Here is a 20390-nt window from a genome sequence, read left to right as displayed (position 1 = left end):
TCTATTAGCAGGACATAATACACACATAAACAATTAAAAAGCCATTTATACCAATGTTTTCTCATTCTTGACTAGTATCGTACCACAGTATAACCAGGGCTAGACATTAACATTAAAATGACATTCTGAGAATCATCTAACCGACATGTAAACTTATCCAAATTATATTTATACGGATATTTTATTGATTTCAATGTTTAGTAAACTGTAATAACTGTGTACTTGTAAAATCAAAAGGAAGGGCAGGCACTATTTGGACACCATTTCTATAATCAGAGATTTTGTTGCTGTACATCCGAAACCTCGGATGTCCACATTTGAAACATTGTAGTTTTTAAATAATTAAACACTGTGTGGTCAAAGTTGACAAGCACTTTTTAATACTTTTTTGTAAATTCATAAAGACAGACAAACATAAAGGACGACTAATAATAATGATTTACAGCTAAATAAATCACGTAATATGGAGATACAAGGTTTTAGACAGACAGCAGCAGTGTTCTTATTTTTTATATATATTCTTATAGATTCCAATATATAAGAAATAAGTCAACAGAAGTGTAATGGGTGTTTACAGTATGTTTATAATGAAAACATGTTTTGAGGTGGAAAAGTTGGCATAAATAACCAAAAACCCATTGGCAATAATTAAGTGGTTTCAGTTGAATAGTTTTAGACGGCTCTAGCTCGCTTCATGGCGGCTCTCACTAACACGATGACTTTTTCCAGAGCTTGTACTGTATCAGAGAAAAACCACAAACGGTCTCTTATGAGTCGTCTACAGTTTTTTTCTGAGTTGGCCAGACAGAAGCCTCGGCACTCATTCTGTCAGGAGCTTTCACAGCGTGAACGCTATTGCGGCTTGAAAACTTAATGTCCCCAGTGGCTCTTTCAGGCTATTTTGTGAGGACGGGGATGACAGGTGAACAAAACAAAAGCTGTACTATGTCAGGCAGATGGTGTTTGTTTTGGATAAATGTATTGTGGCAGATTTGTTAAGGAATGAAAGTTTGTCCTCTTCTTTTTTGAAAAGTAGGTGGGTGGCTGGTTTCTGTGCAAGTAAAAATGTTTTTTGTCTTTACTTTGAACTGAGAATTTTTATTAAAAAAATGTTGTACCGTCTTTGGCGACCTATTTTTTTCTTTTAGACTGATAGATTCATCACGAGTGAATAAACCCTGACTGTCAGGAGGAACATCATTGGTTAAGCATTGTGTGCGTCCGAATCACTCAGGTGTTTTTGTGGGGCTCTGAGACCCAAACCTGTTGTGAGTTTTTTGGAGACGCCGGTATGCAAGACGTGGCAAAAGCAGATCAGGCCAACCTGAAGATTTGTTCCATATGTTTCCTGAGCAAAGCCTCTCTGTCTCTCTCTTTCTCCCCCCTTCTTGCCCCTGCCCCTCTTTGACTCTTTCTTTACCGGAACCGAATTAAGTTCCAAGGGCAGAGGGATGACGAGTTCTACCTTAAACTGCATAAATTATACATAAAAACTATTTGTTTTGATTCATCATCTTGAATATGCTCTTTTCACACGTATAGTTGTTTCTTATGGCTATGCATGATTCGGAAAATGTAATATTATGCAGGTTTCTTAGTAATTAGTTCAACAAAACTTTGACTGTAATTGACTTAATGTCACCATGAAACAGAAGTTATTTTCCGTATCGTGACTTGTATCCGAGTGAAACGTGTTCTGAAATTAGTAGGGAGGGGCTTTAATTTGCCCTTCCCTTTTTGATTGGTTTGTTGTAAGTTGGGCCTGGAGGCGAGGGCTAAAAATGCCTCGCCATTGGACAGTCAGTACAGTCCTACCTGTTTTTTGTTGCTTATGTCATGTGGTGAAGAGTTGTTGTTGAGAGGGGGAGAGGAGCTTAATGTTTTTGTTTAAAGATTTTCCTGTGTAAAAAAAATGTCTTGTTTGATTTCATGGGGACTTTAATGCAAAATGATTACATTTACACTTAATTCAGAAAATGAGGACAAAGACTTGAATGCAGAAAAGTAAAGATTTAAATGCACACTGAGCAATTACTGTCAAAATTTGCTATGAAATGAGAAATATCTGATTTATTGGAAGATGTTTTACAATATGCAAGAATATACATGAGCAAAGCTGCATGAATTGGCGTTTTGACTTAATTCACATTAATTTCAATTACACACAATATTTATATAATGAATATACAATCAAGCTGATTTCAACAATTATCGGCTTTATAAAATCCTTAATCTTTCAATGAAGCTCTTATTATTCAGGTCAGGGCTTGAGTCGTCTAATCTGGCTGTTATGTTGAGTCTCCACCTGCTGGTGTTTTGTTGTACAATGTAAAAAAATATATATATTGTCTCATAGTAGATTTCATGAAATTAATTGAGTTAACTTAATACAATTGTGTTCTGTTTTATTTTAACCAAAAATTAAGATAAAAGTATAGAAAAAGTCTTGTGATCCTTAATGAAATCAAGTTAATTTTTTAATGTTCAACCCACTTAAAGTTGTGTAAAGGATCTTTACTTGATTATTTTGTGGTCGGACTACATTAATTATTTGAGTTGATTTTACTAACTGAGCCGTGCATTTACAGTTCCCAGTATGCTTTGCACGCGATAGCATCAGGAGAGTTATTTTTGTGAAAAAGTGCTTATTTATGTGCCTTACAATAAAATGAAAGACTTGATAGTGTTTTTGGTTTGTATTTTTGAGTTTCGTTGTTAACATCGTTCAAAAGAGTGGTGCTTGTGCTTAGGTTATGGGAGAGCTCATAATGTGTGTGTTGTTTCACTCCATGAAGAGTGATGGTGCTTTTGCCATTACTGAGACAACTCTCAGCTCACTTGTACATCATATAGGTTGTAACTTGTAAACAATATTAATGTGTTAAACTGATGTTAAAAAAGACGTTAACTCCAATGCTTGACTCTGCATTCTTCTTGATTAATCAGGTGATGTGCTTTAATAATTTAGATAATTTTACTTGATTTATTCATGAAATATTGTGTTAAAAATAAGCATTTAAGTACTTTAAAAGAATTATGGTAACAATATTACATACAATTATTTGCAAGTAAATATCCATGTCATTATTTACAGTGTAGTGCTAGATAGATTTTTTGAAGAAACATGATATTCTGACCACAAAATATGATTATTTATTGAGATAATTTTTCCAAAGAACAACATCTCTATTGGAAACGGGTCAGACAGCACAGCTGGCTAACAAACGCTTATTTCATTTTTGCAAATGTCTGGTACAGTAACTCCGTAAAAGCAGGACCAACCGGGTGATCCGTGCCGATAAATGTTCAGACATTTTTGTTTTGTGATCTGACAGACTTCCTGTCTATAACATATTTGATACTAGAAAACATTCACAGGAAATAAAGAGTTAAACAACATAGCATGCAGTATCAGAAATGAATTAAACAATGTTGAATGACATTTTATGATTGTTCATAAAACATCACCGAACACTTAATAGGTACAAATTAATAATGCCCTCTCTTACAAAATACACATCGTATCTTAAAAACAATGAACAAACTGACTTTGTAAATTGTATTTATTTTCGGTACTTGACAGTCTTTGCTTTATGCTAGCAAATAATTGAGAACATCAGAATTGAGTGATCTAGAAACGCACTACTTTAACTTAATGGAATTCAATGTAAACAATAGCTATGAAACCCTATGAAATTATTGCACACAAGTATAGTTAGTTCTCAACAGAGTATCTAAAAAACCCAATTGAAGCGCACCGTACACCCCGGACTAGATGTCATGCCAGACATGCTGTATTCATGCAAATCCTCACCGAATTCAAGTAATAAGTCTGCAGGTGCAGGTAAATTGGTTTAGCTTTGGTTTTGTACATCACCCCCTGAAAATACATTTTATTGAGTTTATGATGATATTGCGTCTAAATGCTGTCCTCCAGTGGACAGATGGTGGCTCTGCTTATTTTCTATGGTTACCCAGCTGGACAGAATTGTGACTGGAGACGCAGCGGAAAGTGGGCGGCTGAATGTCCCAGTATTTTACAGGATTCGCGAATAAACTGATTCTGGTGTAGAGGGTCTTCTTTACACGGGCTCTCGAAGGGCAAAAGTCATTTACTCCGACATAACTGATGCTGTTGGCGTGCAAGTACAACACCTAGAGGAGAAACGTTTGGACTTTTTAAAATCATACAGAAAATGCAAAAATAGGCACCTTGTGTCTGGATCTTCATATTAGCATCATGCATATTTGTGCTGTTTTATTTACCTGTAAATATTTTAGGTTGTTGAAGCCTGGAGGGACTTTTTTCAGTTTATTGTTGTCCAGATGAATTTCTCTGACTTTGGGAATGTTAGCAAAGGTTCTGTTCTCCACGTATTTGATTTGATTGAAGTCGAGCCACAAACTGTAAAAGAACCTTCAGTTGTGATGTCTGCTTTATATTTATCTACAGGGGGAGTTTATCCCACAGCTTTACCTTTGTAGATTTTTCAACGGCAAGAAATCTTCGGACTCCACTTTGGCGATTTTGTTGTAATCCAAGTGAAGGTCGGTGAGTGATGATGGGAGATCTGTGGGTTGTAGAGGAATAGGATTGATGTCTAGCAGTTCTGCTGTTTATCGCTAGAGGGCGCAGTGGTGTAAATTTCAATTGAGCTCTAGTAAATTAAAAAAAGTAATTGGTCGGGACTTTGGATCTGTTTTAAGCTGCACTCTGTGTGTTTTTTGACAGTAAAGACAAAGAAAAATCAATCAAGTAAGTACATAAAACAGTGTTCACAAGTTTTGCTATCGGGTACAATTTAGCAGGTAATATCAGTCATTTGACTTTAACTCATGGACAGATAAGTTCGTCACTAACCTGTAATTTTATGAGAGTCAAAGGATAACGTTTGCAGCTTTAAAGAAATGGATAATGCAAAAATGACTCACTCAGAAAAATAAAAGCATATGGGTTTGGAACAAACTAAAGGCAACGATTGCCATAAATCACAGTTGTTTTTCATACAATGACAGTGACAATAATAACAAATGTTTTGGTTTGTTCCTCACACAAAGCTTTCATATCAAAGACTTAAAATAAATCACATGTGCCACATGGACTTACTATATGCTTTAATAGTGTTTTTGTCATGATTGATGCATGACAAACACTATGAACTGTACAGAAACATGTGTTCCTTATAAATGATCTTTTTGTGATCCAATAAAAAATAACAGCGACAGGGTTTTAAAACATAAAAATGACAGCTTAGTTTTTGTTTTGTGGCGAACTGTTCCTTTCAGACGTTCTTCAAGGTCCGTGATTGTCTGTTGGTTTTTAGATGAGGCGTTAACTCTTACCTTTAGGCACAGCTGTAAGCTTTGTTTCGGCTATTCTCAAGTAGAGGGCCGCCATGTTATCGAAGGCCCCTGCTTCAATCCCGCTGTTTGCAATTGGATTCGCACTCAGTTCTACAGGGAGATGAATCATTATTTCAAATTGTCATTTAGACGTCACTTAAAGTCAACTCGTCATTGATTCCTGCGTTCTGTATTTCAGAAAGTTTTTTCAAGAAAATGTTCAAGAAGCCTTTAGATGCAGAACATCATGTAGACACTAGGGGGCAGCATGTTCTCTATTTGTAATCTCTAAGCATCTCCTAATAACTCTGCAGGCTAAATTGTTTTATTTTTGTGTTAGACTTTTATGTAAGTCTGTTTATTTCGATACACCACAATGATACTACAACCTGTTTGCATAGCTACTCATGTTGTTTGACACACAACAGGTCATTTTGAGAAAGCGTGCATGCTGACAGCTAGGATGCGGCACGGTTCATGTTTGTTTTAGGTATTTTTAAAAGAGGACCTACCTAAAACATTGAGCTCTTGCATTCCTTTAAATGCTCCTTTCTGGATGGTGCTGATCTGGTTGTCATGCAGTCTCAATGACTGAATGCTCGTTGGAAGGTTCTCGGGAACTCGCGGCAGCAGGTTGTACGACAGGTGGAGAATCTTGAGGTTGTTCATGTTGCGGAAGGCCTTCGGATGGATTTTCGATATTTGGTTTTTGAGCAGAAACAGGGCCTGCAAATAGAGACAGGGAAACCGTAAACGTACAATAAAGCTCAACGACTGTAGGAAGTTTGGCCAGGTATGTGTTTAAATGCATTTGTCGCCTCGAAAACTTAAATGTGATTTCTATTATCATATGAGATTTATTGGATAATCAATTCTGAATATTTGAGGAATGATAAATGAAAAAAAAAATTTGTAAGTTGTTGTTATTTGTAATACGTTTTTCTTCATATGGTATTTTCTACTCGGCAAGAAATGTGACCGTTTTACCGCTAAACACAAGCAAATATTTACCACAAGTATGAAGCGGCCCACAGCAGATGCAAAAATCAATAACACCCAAATATGTGTCTGGAATTCCTCAAAGTTACACTACCACATATCCCCGTCCTAATGGCCCTGGATGTCTCCAGATGTCCTTGTATAAACCCAAATATAACCAGAACACAACTGTTAAAATCATTCGACGTGCTCACATAAAGGTGATCCAAGCCTTTGAAATCATTTTCCTTAATTTCAGTGATGTCATTGTTTTGGAGATCGATGAGCTGCGTGTTTGCAGGAATGTCCTTTGGCACCTTGGTCAGACCTGTAAAGACAGCGATCGTACCTTTAAAAGGATAGTTCGCCCAAAATCTTTTCTCTCATGTCATTTTACTTTGACACAGAACGTTGAAAGAAGATATTTTAAAGAACGTTGGTAACCCAACAACATTGGCTCTCATTAACCTCCATTGTATGGACACAAAATCATCGAGACATTTCTCAAAATGTCTTATTTTGTGATATCCAGGTTTAAAAAGACATGAGATTTAGTAATTACCCTGATCTGAGCACTGCAGAACTCTTTTAGAGCACCGGCACCAATCGGGACAGTCCGGCACGAAGTTGTCGTCATCATCGTCATAATCGTTGTAATCGTCGTCGTCGTCATCATCTGCATCCTGTTGCATGATGTCATCACTCATGAAGTCCATGACGTTGATAGGCGTGTATGGTTTGGCATGACATAGTGTCAGTAGAGCAAGCAGTAAAAAAACCTTCATTTTAGTTGTCACCCTGCGAATACAAACGTCAACATTGTTGTTCTACACAAAAGTAATAATGCCTTTTACTTTATTGCAACGTTTGGAATAATAGATGAAAGATGTTAACCTTCCTTGTGTCTGCCTGAATATTATTCATTTGTGATCGAAACTTAAGTCCGAGTCTGAAAGAGTTTGTTCACTGGGTCAAAGAGAGATTGTTGATCTTAGTACAGTAGGTCTTTAGATCTTTATCTGTAGCTCTACAGCAGCATTAGAAAAAAAACGTTTTAAAATACAAAACTTTCTATCAAAAATAAAACCTGCAAAAGCTGTAATGCAAGTTTTCAGATAAGGATGCATTGTTAAAGAGATGCTCAAGTAAGAGTCAAAGGAAATTAATTCTGAAACACAAAAGGAATCTACACTTCTTAACTAAAGTAAATTTTTACTTTATAATATGTCCATCCATGCATCTTTTAAACAGATCAAAGCCATAAACAGAGACGGTGTATAAAGCATCACCAAGAAAACCCCAGAAGAGATGTAAAAAAAACTGTTTGGAAGAGAACCTACCTGCAGAATCCGTGCAGTCCTCTTTTAACTCGAGGGAGCCTCCAGGGCTCAGATCAGTAAAGATTTGTTGCAGCACAGGTCCTTGAAAGCAGAGAGGTGGAGATCACGCTCATCCAAGTGTGAGATCGTTGAAACAGGGATGGAAAGATGCTGCTGGTCGAAGGCGCTGTTTAAGAATAAGAGCTGGAAACTGCATGCGGCACTGCTGGATGCCTAACTAGCACTGAACACTCACTGTAATCGGCCGTATGTTTCCCATCAGCACTTGAAACGCCGCCAGTTTTGTACGCCTAAATATTGAATGACCAGTCTGGGATACTCCGATATGTTCGTGTAGTGCTTTACATTGCCAGGGGGCGGGCACTGCGTTAATTGAGATTTGTAGAGAATTGCGAAGCCATATTGTATAATTTGTGGGGTTACTTCTGGGACACCTATTTTTGAATCGAACTTGTGAATAAAATACTTTGTTTGTTTTATTGTTCGTATAGATTTAAAGTACGTTGCACTATGTTTGTGTGCAGCGCAAAATTCCCTTTTTTCAGATTTTTAGTGGATTTATAAAGTGATTTCTCCTTCTCATAGGTGTTACGGTAGAGTAACAACAGATGTGTTTGATCAAATTTATTATTCTCATCTTTGACTTTTGTTTGACAGCCAGTGTCTAAATACATTATGAAAAACGTATTCGCTATCGAATGTTTAGCTGATCATGCTTACATTACCTTTCCTTATTTCGAATCCACTGATTTTGTTATATAATGCACAAACATTTATGCATCATTGTCTAAATATTTCATATATTCGAGCATCAATTCATTTGATGCATGTTTTGGACTATCACATCTGATTTTTGTCTCTGTGCAAGTCTCGCGGGACATTTAATCTAAAACGAAAAGTCATTATGTTGCATAATCACTTATCCAGCTTCTGTGGGGCCGTTTGCCCGCAGCAGCACAAACGTAACCCCCCCCTCTCCGTTCTCAGGGCAATACTGGTGGCGCCACATATGCTCGGGTTTGGCTGGGAATACGAAGATGATGGAAGTTCCTCTGTCTCACGGTTTCATTCGTGCTCCTGAGCTTTGTCGGCCAGCATTCTTTCCGAAACGATAACCGACCTCAAACCAGTAAACGGTCGCGGTATGTCGAGTTGGTGCTGTAAATTAAAAGGATGCAGATAACATTGCATCGCTCAATGTGAGGTTCGAGCAGTTCAGGCAATATGTGGATGTGCTTCTATGTTTTAGGAAGAGTGAAACCAGCAATGTTCCTCCGTGTTTCTTTCTCCTTAACTGTGTTATCATCATAAATAGGAATTTCTTTGTCATAGGTTTGTGTATCCAAAAAGTGTAAGCACTGGAAAATTTGTTCGAGCCATTTGTGGCTTTCCACCAAATATTGGCTATTGCTTTTAATCCAGTAAATATAGCAACATTTATCATTTCTAACTTGGAGGATGTTGCTATCTGTTCAGGAGCTTTGCTTGTTCTAAAAATAGGGGATGTAAGTATATTTAGAGACTGCTAGGAGCCAGGTGTATCTTTACCGAGTTGCAAGAAAATCCATGTTAATAATATTTGATTCATGCAAGTCACGGATGAGTTCAAGCTGCTTAGACGATCTTCCGTCATTTCTATCCTTCTAGGAAAACATTTCTAAGACGAAAAAGCTCAGCTCAACCCCAGAGATGGTAATGGTTCACATCTCTCTTCTGAAAAAAAGAAAGAAATTGTAGGAGACTGTGATATCATGTCCAGATCATTTGCTGAGGTCATTCATGAGTTTCAGTCTGCGATGCTTCTGCTGAACATCTATGGATGATTCCTGCAGATGTTTTACAAGGAGATCTTTTAAGATAGAAATAGAAACACATGACATTTAACACTAGTAAAATTGTGTATATATTTGTCGAGATTTATGTATTTCTTTTCCGCGAATGTGAATTAGACTCCAATTACTTTAAACCTTTGAATATCTTTCAGTTACACGGTAAATTTATTTCAGTACAAAAACACATCCTTATTGATCCTTGAAAATGAAAATCTGACTGCTTTAATTTATAGGACACGTTTTTCAAAAACGTCACTATGACAAACATATCAAATTTAATACTGCAATACAAGGAATAAGATACATCTCAATATAGATTACAGAGTTATAGTCGGTTATTTTCCGCCCAAATGTTATACAGTTAATATCCATGGATCCCCTTAAGACACCTACAGAAACACGTTTAGACAGGAGTTAACATCGACATAACTCTTATGATCCCCTGAGCGGTGATCTTGCCTGGTCTTATCATATCTTAAACATGTGAGCTTACAAAAGCTAACAAAACAGACTGGATGTAGAAAAAGACGAATAAAACGGCAGGTTCCAGGCAAGAAAAATCTCCCCGGTAGCATTTTTGGGAGGAAACAATTACGTCATTTGAGTTGATAGCTGCACCATTTCTCAAGAATCTAATTCGTGTTTTGCTTTGGTTTTTGTAGTTTGAAGTCAGCACTAGTTAAGATGGTGACTACTTTATTCTCTGAGGTTTTAAAACCACACTGGAATAAGAGCGAACGCAGGAGAAAGCCGTCAGGGGGATTTTCCGCAGGTCGAGCAAGTTGTTCTCAAGGCGAAGGGCAACTAGATGGGAATCGTCGTCGTTCATGGGGTCGCAGATGGCGTCTTCCGAAACATGACTGTTGGGTGGAAAATCAAATAGAAATCATGTTCTTAGTAAGTCTTCAAAACATAAGCAATTTGGCAAAAAGAGCGCTATAGTATTGTGTTAAAAATTATGTTTATTTTTCTTACCCCGTTGCCGATGTGTAAACATGACAACATTTTATAGGGTTTTGGGTAACGCAAGAAAACACAATTGTCCTGCTTTTCATTACTTTCATGAGCATAGCAGACAGTCAAGGTCAGAAAAGATGATGACAAATGGGAATGGCACCTTATTTTGTTGTTGTTGAGTCTGAGGAAGTGTAGCGTCGTCATCTCATTTATTCCGGCGGGAATAGCCGGAAGCTGGTTATGGTCTAGACAGAGCTCTGTCATGGTGTTGAAAGTGCCAAAGAAGGACTCCGGTTCGACTCCGTCACTGTCCAGTTTGTTGTAGGAGAGGTAGAGGTACTCCAGGCCGGGCTCCATGTGTGCGAACACGTATGCCGGAATGCGTTCGATCTGATTCCCAGCCAGCACCAGGTGAACAAGCGACTTGGGCAAGAACGAAGGCACCAGATAGAAGTTGTTGTGCGAGAGATCTATAGACTCCAGGTTTCTTTTAAGAAAGCAGAGAATAGTACAATTAGGATTGTTTGGTTAGTTTTGAAACAAAGCTACATGTTTTATTAATGTTTAATTGAAAGAAACATGCATGTGGTGTTTGCTTGGTTTATATGCCGAAATGAACAAAATGAATCTTGCAAATTCGGTAACAAGCAAGACAATTATAATGCCCAACCCATCATTTGTGACCCAGGACAACAAAACCAGTCATATGGGTAATTTTTTTTAAATTAAGATGTATACACCAACCGAAAGCTGAATAAATAAGCTTTCCATTGATGTGTGGTTTGTTAGGATAGGGCAATATTTGGCCGAGGTACGACTATTTGGAAATCTGGAATCTGAGGGTGCAGAAAAACGAAATATTGAGAGAATCGCCTTCAAAGTTGTCCATCAGAGGCGTTGTAGCAGGCTGCTAACAAGAAATAGCTTTGTTTTAATGCCACTGTAATGACGTTGTGGAGAGCAGATGAACCGAAAACTATTAAAAAAAAGTCTGTAGGTGTGTTTCTGGACATTTTTGTTCTCGACTTTACGGCATCCACTCAGAAAAATTTAGTTTTGATGTATTAACGTTAGGAAATTTACAAAAAAGCTTCATGGAACATGATCTTTACTTAATACCCTCATGGTTTTTGGGATAAAAGAAATAAATGATAATTTCGAGTTTTGTTGGCTATTGCTTCAAATAAACAAATAAAGATTTTTGGTCCGGGTCACATTTGTGCTGGTCTTTTTTGCTTTCTTAGGTTGGTTTAATTGTTATGGACACATACCTGTGATTGATCCAGGCTAGCGGTGCGATCCTCGACTCGTCTAACTTGTTGTGACGTAGCACGACAACGTTGATGTTCGTGGTTTCGTTAAAAACTGTTTCGGAGATTTCTTCAATGAGATTATTTTCCATGTACAGCTCCTGAAAAGTTAGATTTTGTAGAATAAACTAAAACATTTGTTTCTCGATAATAAAATTTCATTGGTGCGACCTCAAACTACGCCGTGATTGAAGTCATGTTGTTGGTTAGCCATAATTGCCACTTAACTTCCCACAGGTAAAGAAACGGGTTATTTTATAGACCACAAACACACATATGTGATTAAAATATACTTGAGAGGAAAATTGTTTCTGGATGTACGAGTTTCACCACTTGACTTTTGGAAGTAGTTGTTTCAGAGATGTTTACCTGTAAAGATGCAGGTAGGCCCCGAGGAATGGTACGGAAATGGTTTCGGCTCAGTCGCAGGTAAGTAAGCTCTTTAAGAGGTTTAAATGCGAGCGGATTCAGATTTCCTTCACTGAGCAAGTTTCCTTCCATTTCCAAAGTGATCAGACTACTCAGACCTGCCAGGAATTATGAAGCAAGTTGTGTAAATATTTTTTTTCAGAGAGCAGCGTTAGGAACATTTCCCGCTACTGTTGGTCGATTAAATGTCAGCTTGTTACTCTAACTACATTTAACCCTTTACATTTCGACAAACGCTTACCTTCAAAGCTGTTTGCCTCGATTTCCTTTAGATTGTTCTCGTTCACCTTCAGCTCCTGGAGCGTCGACGGGAGCTCGGCGGGAATCTGTTCCAGAAGGTTTCCATCCATGTACAAGCGAGACAGGAATTTAAGACCCTTTAAAAATAAATTACATAAATCTCACATAGTTAACATTTGAAGCGGAAAAATCGTTATATACCGTATACTTTGGAATCTTTTTAATAAACGTTTTCCACTTTTGTTTTCCGGCAGTGCTTTCAGTAAAAGGATCATATTTTCACCATGCAAAACTCTTACATTTGTCAACAAGTGGTTGTTTACAATCCATACGGTTTATCAACATGCAATCGTCATTACAAGTATTTGATTTAACATACAAATAACAAAAAAAACTAAAACGTTTGTTTCAGAACATGGGCAATGCAGAATCCAGTGGAAAACCTTGCGTTATTTATCTTGACTGTACGTCGTGGAATTTAGTTTTTGTTTAAAAGGTTTTGCTTAAAAAGAGTATCAAGTACTAGTGTTTGTGTTACAGTAGGATTTGTAGGAGTCATCTGGTGTTAAGAACAGGGCAGATCATTGCAGAAAAGGTCAAGGTAATTTAGCATTTACAGGACTACAGATGGTTTCCCCATCGCATGCTATTCAACTGGTATGGAAGAAACCGTCGCTTGTCTTCATCACCCGAAGTTCAAATGGAAGACTTGAAGTAATGTTCAATGGAAAGGGACATTATCTCATTTGGCAGAATGCTCTAATAAGAGATCTGTGTACGTACGGTAACTCAATGGGTGTTTAGACTATTTTAAGTCTTTGCACAGTAGTGGCCAAAAGTGATGTACTAAAGCTCGGCTTTAAGAAAAATGTAAGGAAGCTTGGCAAAATTGAATGCACATGAGCAAAATGTATTGAGTAAAGGCCAAAGAGAATGACTCCAGGAGAAAGGATCATCAAATATTAATAACAGATACAATTGTAGTGAGTAACGGACATAACCTTTTGGCCACTTATCTATACTATCACATACTTTTTTGGCACCTGAAATAAAAAATTGTACTTTGCCTCTGAAAACCATTAGTCAGATGTTTGTAGTGTGTTATTTCAAATTAGCTAGATTTTCCGATAGATACATTATAAAACTTTTCGTGCACGTTTTTCTTGCCAAAATGTTGTTTATTAGCTTTTTAGTCCAATCCTTTTAACTTACTTTAAATGATTGTGGATCGATGCCAAATGATGAGATCTTGTTTTTCCCCAAGTCGATCCACTCCAGGTTGGGAATGCCGTTGAACGCTCCAACAGGGATGGTTTTGATTTCATTGCCTGTAAATTCACGATGCATGACAACTTATCAAAATCGGTTTAACTCAGATCTGCAAACATAAACCTTGACAGCCTAAATGTTGGCAGATGCATTGATTTGGACTTAGTCTTGCACGTTTCTTAAGTCATCAAGGTTAAGTGTGTTTAAGTTGGTGTGTGTTCTTCCTCACCCTGCAGGTTGAGCGATTTTAGCTCAGGAATGGAAAGTGGGGGTATGCCTGTAAGTTTTGCATTCTCACAGGTGATTATGACATCGGAGATCGTACATCCCGGAGGGAGCAGGGTTGTAACCCTCTCAGGTTCATCCACAGCTGGTTCAGATTCCTCATCATCTGGTTCTGTTGGCTCCTGGAGAGGTGGGAGAGAAGGTGGGCCCGGTGCTGCCGTGGGCTGCATCGGTGGCATTTGAAAAACGTCCCCTCTTAACCACACAGCATCTTCCTCTGCGGCTTCGTCTCCTCTGAGCTCTTCCTGAGCACGTTCGGCTGCTTCCTCCAGAGCTCTGAGCATCTCCCTCTGCTCCATCTCCATCAAACGAGACCTCTCCTCCTCGTTCCTCCGATGCTCCTCCATCCTTCTCCTCCGCTCCTCGGCCGCCGCTTTCTCCTCCTCTTCCTCTCGCTGCCTCCTCTGTGCTTCTTCTTTTTCTCTAGCGGCCTTCTCTTTTAACTTCCTACCTCTTTCTGCTTCCTCTTTTTTCTGCTTCTTTCTCCGCTTGCGTTCGGTGTCTTTTTTGCGCTTTCGTTCCTTCTCGTCATTCTTCTGGATTTCTTTTTTGGCCGGCTGGCTTTGTGAAATTCTGTTATCGGCCTCAGCCAGAATGTCGGGAATAGGGGAGTGACCGGAAAACTCGAGACCATCTGCGACTGAGAGAGGGGCAGTAATGCGTTTATAAAACAAGATGGGGAGATCAAAGGTCACATTTAAAGGAAAACATTTTCCCAAATTTCGCAATCTGTTATAAACGTACATTTAGTTGAAATACATCATGATGTTTGTGTGCATTTCTGTAACTTTCCAAACCTGGTTGTATGCAAATCGGGCAGCACTCTCCGATTGGTTGAAATTTAAGTTGACACTGTAGGGCAAGACACTTTATTTGGTCACACACCACCTCTCCACTGGAGCACAGACAGGTCACGCAGGGTTTCGGAGACCACACCGTTTTGTCAAACATGGTGATGCCGCGAAAAACACAGTGCTCGGACTTTCCTGCATTTACTGGAAAAACTGAGAAAAGGTTTTTAATGTAAAATTGAATGCAAGTCACTGGATAGAAAAATGTATTAAATACAAAGAGAATGAAGCTTGGAGACACGAGACATTCTCATCCCAACTACTATTAAAGGTGTCATGAATTAAGAAACCAATTTTAACCTGAGCTTTTGTCATATAAAAGCTCATCGTGATTTTAGATGGGGACCAATGTTGTTTGGTTACAAACATTCTTCATAATATCTTCTGTTGCGTTCCGCAGAAGAAAGAAAGTCATTCAGGTTTGAAATGACATAAAAGTCAATGAATTTTAATTTTATCAAAATTTATTTTGTAGAAAGATTTTAGTGGTCACACACAAGTAATGCAGAGACCGAGTCTACTCGAAAGCAGTCTTTTTCTTACTTTGGTTTTATGGGGACTTACGGACCTATTTAATTGAGCTGCTTTGGCATCTCATTTGTATAAATTACAGATGGCTCTTTATTTCTCTCCACTCTGGTTTCCAGCTGTATTTTTTTAACCATTTAAAGGTGTTGGTACCATCCGAGCTTACCCTGCGGTGCGTGCGGATGTTTATGTTCGGCAGAATTATAGGGTCACGTGTAGTCAGCGTGTAATCATGTGGTGAGTTTTCTGACCCGACCATCGCCATCGTATCAAACCATGTCCACTAACCAATCTGCACAGGATTTCGTTATGAAATGATTGGATTTGTGGCACAATGTACATAATATTATTTAACTCTGTCCTCTTTTTTTATTGTAAAAGTGAGTTACAGTAATGCACTAAAGAAAGTGAACACACCAGCATGTTAGAAGGTCAAAAGCAGAAGCGTGACACTTGTATATTTGTTAAAGGGATAATTCACTCAAAAATATGAATTCTGTCATCATTTACCACACCCTCATGTCATAGAAAACCTTCTGTGGAAGATATTTTGAGAAATGTCTCAGTGGTTTTGTGTCCATGCAATGGAAGTCAGTATTATTGAATTTGCATGGCTATCAACATTCTTTTAAATATATTTTCTGGTGTTCTGAAGAAGAAAGTCTGGAATAAGGATGAGTAAATGGTGAACTTTTGGTTGAACGTTTAACTTTCCATGAACCTTGAAACATTCCTTTAAAGCTTTGACTGTCGATGTTGAATTGTGAGCCTTTGTTAAACATGTAAATGAGACGAGACGCGTTCACAAAATCTGCTGTTTCTTATTGACTTTCATTTACACAACATAACGTCTGTTCCCAAGACATTGCCATCTGGTTACTTTCATTCGCTCGCTGTCCCAACATGCACTCAAGGCCAGATCTTAAACTCCGTAAGGTGATCCAAGAGCAATTCTCAACTAACTTGCTTTTTCCCAACATGGAAAATCCAAACACCTGTAAGTTACGTACTAACCTGGCGCCACTTGGTAGCTTGGCTTCGGCTCCTCTGTGTTCTTGTAAGACACAACGAAAACAGATCCAGCTTGTCCGTTTCTTTCTGTCGTCCCATCCTGCTGGAGGACAGTCTGTTTCCGTGCTCGGTTCGGTCCAACACCTCGTCTTCTACCTTGCACCATGGGACGTCCCTGGTCTTTTTTTGCGAGGCTGGAGGTCAGGCAAACGAACAGCGCCAGGACCATATACAGTCTCATTGCTGAAGCCTGTTGGAATAAACGAAGACCTGCGTGTTCCTCATATAACTCTGTTAATGCATGCTTTCTGCTTGGACATTTCCATAATGATAAGTTACGGTATTACAGGTGATCCGGCCCCTAACAGCTTGACCTTGATGGGCCAGACAGCTGTGAGGGAATAGTACCCTTTTGCACCTATACTGTAATGAGGTAAAACTGTTATTTGGGTGTGTGATGGGTGGTGTTTAGACGACTGCTAGAGGTTCTTAGCGTTGCGCTATCATTGGTACATTTGAACACAAGTTATAGGAAGAATGTTGGTCTCAAATCACAGAATGACAGGTTCAAACTAGGGCTGTCACCATATCTTATTTTCACTTCACGGTTATGGTGACCACAAAATGAACACTGATGATATCACAATGTCTGTTTAAATGTTTTTATGGACAAATAATCCATCAAATTAAATTTTTGGACAACAAATAACATTTAAATTTACACATAGGGATTACAGCGAGAGTTATAAGGAATATATGTGGCTCTTTAAGGAAACTTTAAGGCTATGTTCAGATTTGACTTCTTTCTTTTAGATGCTGGCGTCTGTTTTACATTGTTTTACCGTGTTTACAAAAAGTCTTGAGCACTTTTTTCTGCAGCTCAGGGTCTTTTGAAGTTGACAAAGTTAACTTTTCTGAAAAAACGCCCTACGTCGAGCAACTTTTTCACAGCTAACCAATGGCAAGTGAGACAACATGCGATGAAGGTGATTGGTCGAGCAGGATCAAGGTAGAAAAAGTGGAATGGCGGCCGAAATAGTGTGGTATAAATATTTAATTTTCACTTTCAATAACCTTATTATTATTGCAAAGATGCAATATAATTCAGATAGACTTCCGTTACGCTGCCTGTCTGAATCTGTTTCTCTCTTTTTTTAATGTGAACACAGCCTAAATGGATGCCGACTTATTTACGATATGTGAGAATTAAGACAATGTCTCTGAATTGATATTGTGTCACAAATACACAGTCAGCAGTTTGTCCCCGTTGAACATTTTGTCTATAAGAGGCACAATGGTACAAGATAAAGATGAATAAACAAGATAAAGATGAATTTAACTAATAGCTGTAATTAATGTTGGCTCTTTAAAAGTTTATTTCTGTACAAATGGCTCAGAATGTGGCCAAGCGAAAAGCCAGACCAGACAAGGAAAAAATGACAACACGCATTACCCAGAATTACAGTAAGAGAAACAAGAAGAGAATTAAACAGCTGTGCAACGCTGATATGTGTGCAAGGGGCGTCTACAAACTTCAGTCCTACCCTCGGGCAATGTCATGCGGTTGGCATTAAATCAGAGCTGTGTAAAAAAACTAAAGCGTAGAAGAGGTGGAATCAAGTTTTAATTAACAAACTTTTGGGATGACCAGGCTCAGATGGAAAGAATCCATGAGACCGAGAGCCGGAGAGAAAGAGGGGTATAAAAACATCCAGGAGGGGCATGCGGGTCCCCCCTTTCTGTAATGTAAACCAGATACAGTAAAGCAATAAGCACTTTTACAGCCGTGCAGCTGTATTTTAGTTCCTCGACAATGGGGCATGTTTCCCTTTCACAAACTTTTAACAAAGAATCATTGCACAGGACCGTAGAGCATGCAGAGAAATGATTTACACCACACACCCATAAAAATGGGACATGCACCCCGCAGACGGGAAAAAATCATTAGCGTTTAACAAACGTTTTTACGACAAGGCCGAGAGCTTAAGGAGAGGAGAAAATTGTTCGTACGTTACCACTGGTTTCAGGCGGTTTTGCGAGGCCAAATATTTCCGCTCTTTTCCCAAGCACTGTGGGATTTGCCAGCGACGCAAGAAGTGTGTGCGACTCGCTCTGCAGGAACACTGATAAATGTCAAAAACAGAGAAGAGGCTGCTCCAGTGTTCAGTCTGGACTCGCTCAGCCAAAACCTCTCCGGTTCTGTCTAAAAGTCAGACAAATGAAGGTCCTGACTAGATACTGCCTCTCTCAGGAGAAGAACGGGGTGATTTTGTGTCCTAATTACTAGGAAGGGCACTGTATGCAACAAAAGAAGTGGAATCTGGCTTGTCATTACCTTGGGTGTAAAACATCGTGTAAGTACAGAAAGCGGGGTGTTAGTGGACACATTACAGCGCTGGCTCCAGCTTTCAGACTTGAATGTGTCGATCGGATTTTTGGACTGGTTTTTCAGACTGCACTGGACTGGTTTTAGGATGCGTTGGTCCCCCCCTAAGCTGCCCAATGAGACGGCCCTGGATCTCATTTCAGAGGGTGGAGACGCTGAGGTGAAAAGATGGATCTCAGCTGTTTCACTCTTTCCAGTTTCGCAGAGGGCTCAGACCTGGTTGTCTCAACCGTACGCTATAATTAGATTACGCTCGAAATATTTCGTTTGTAAGCCGCATGTATATAACATTATTGTAGTATAGACACAAAGCAGTAGGATATTTGTTCATTATTAGTCTATTTTTAGCACAAATAATAACGATATATAGAAATTCATTTTAATGGGATAGTTCACCCAAAAATTCAGATTTTCTTTAATGAAAACAATGCAGGGATTTCATAGGCAGTGGACTGTACCACAGAGCCTTTGATGGGCTGAAATGACATCATGTTAGTACGAGGTGATGACAAAGTAGCAGATGGACCCCAATGCAAAGCAACGATGAACAGATTCACATCAAACAAATCAAAAGAAATGCATTAATGTAAAAAAAATGCACATTCTAATATAAGCAGAAGTACACCCAGACTCCCCAATAGCTAAATTTAACTCAAAACAAACAACTGAAATAATTTTGATTCAGACCCGTTATATTGATCTTTCTTTGTAGGAACAACACAAAATTAAAACACAAGTCCTTTCTTTTCAATGTTATAAAATAAATATCATCGCTGTCCTTCTGAACCAAATTGTGTCCAAATTGGTTGTATTTCAGGGAATAGAAAAAACACTACTTTTGTCACATGCCATAATTTTGAGGAATTAGATATACAAGTACACGTTTTTGTTCTTTGTAGCATAGCTGTAAGTGGATGAGTTTTACGAGACGTAGATGAAAGAGAGTGGAGATGTTTTGGCACCGCAGGACATTTTGACTTCCCATCAGGTAGTTCGGCCGAGCTCTGTGACTCAGCCAACAGAAACGAACAGATGCGTCTTACTGTTCTTCACTGTGCATACATACATGAGTCTTTCAAGTCAACATCAAAACAGAAGAGGGAGCCCTACGTTATCATTATACTGTTTTACTTCAAATGTCGTGTGCTTTGTGTTTTTAATGGGACATATTCTATGTCAACTTCAAGGAATTTTGCTGCACAAACTTTTCACGTCATTGAGTTTCGAGTCTTTTTGATCTTTACTGGAAGATGCTCACCAGAGAATGATGAAGTGACTGTTTCAAATGTACTTTAAGACCCCCGTACATATGGCGAGCACCGTGACAATTGCAGTTTCAAGGTTTGACTGTACTTCTGTACTTGCGTTCAGACATCTTTTTCCACTGCGGTAACGTCGGTTTGGTTCAGCATCTGGTTTACCGTATTCCCTTATGGAACTTTTAACATAATGGAAGATTTTATGCTCGGCCAGAAAACTTGAGTCGCTGCAGTGGCATGTGCGCAGTCAGCTGATTTTCTGTTCCTTTCCTTTCAGCGGGGTACCTTGAAAAGAATGCACACTCGTACATTAGTACATTAGCCTTGCTTTCAACAAACGTTGATGCACATACCATCATTAAGTGATGGAAA

At 38.7% G+C, this 20390-nt stretch overlaps 3 protein-coding genes across 7 annotated transcripts in view; 1 reads left to right on the top strand and 2 right to left on the bottom strand.

Moving 5' to 3' along the window:
- Positions 1–20390, top strand: part of cenpp (centromere protein P) — a 42649-nt gene that overhangs the window by 18499 nt on the left and 3760 nt on the right. The window lies entirely within an intron of this gene.
- aspn (asporin (LRR class 1)) lies at positions 2963–7886 on the bottom strand. The gene is made up of 8 exons (XM_079471645.1): positions 7662–7886; positions 6884–7119; positions 6537–6649; positions 5856–6069; positions 5344–5454; positions 4478–4571; positions 4267–4405; positions 2963–4155 (listed from the first exon to the last, which is right to left on the bottom strand). The coding sequence occupies exons 2-8, from the start codon at positions 7104–7106 to the stop codon at positions 3958–3960; spliced, it is 1092 nt and encodes a 363-aa protein (XP_079327771.1). The 5' UTR covers positions 7107–7119; positions 7662–7886; the 3' UTR covers positions 2963–3957.
- ecm2 (extracellular matrix protein 2, female organ and adipocyte specific) lies at positions 9643–18633 on the bottom strand. 4 transcript variants are annotated; one of them, XM_079471639.1, is made up of 10 exons: positions 18389–18633; positions 16377–16623; positions 14781–14987; positions 13928–14623; positions 13642–13757; positions 12431–12566; positions 12130–12287; positions 11722–11861; positions 10611–10937; positions 9643–10353 (listed from the first exon to the last, which is right to left on the bottom strand). In XM_079471639.1, the coding sequence occupies exons 2-10, from the start codon at positions 16612–16614 to the stop codon at positions 10185–10187; spliced, it is 2187 nt and encodes a 728-aa protein (XP_079327765.1). In that variant the 5' UTR covers positions 16615–16623; positions 18389–18633; the 3' UTR covers positions 9643–10184. The 4 variants fall into 4 exon arrangements, with proteins under 4 accessions (XP_079327765.1, XP_079327768.1, XP_079327767.1 ...); XM_079471642.1 differs by having other exon boundaries at positions 14781–14978; XM_079471641.1 differs by having other exon boundaries at positions 14781–14978; positions 18384–18626.

Source organism: Barbatula barbatula (genome assembly GCF_947034865.1).
Source record: "Barbatula barbatula genome assembly, chromosome: 13".
NCBI lineage: Eukaryota > Metazoa > Chordata > Actinopteri > Cypriniformes > Nemacheilidae > Barbatula > Barbatula barbatula.
Note: the sequence above shows the minus strand (reverse complement) of the source record. Positions and strands in the feature narration are given on the sequence as shown.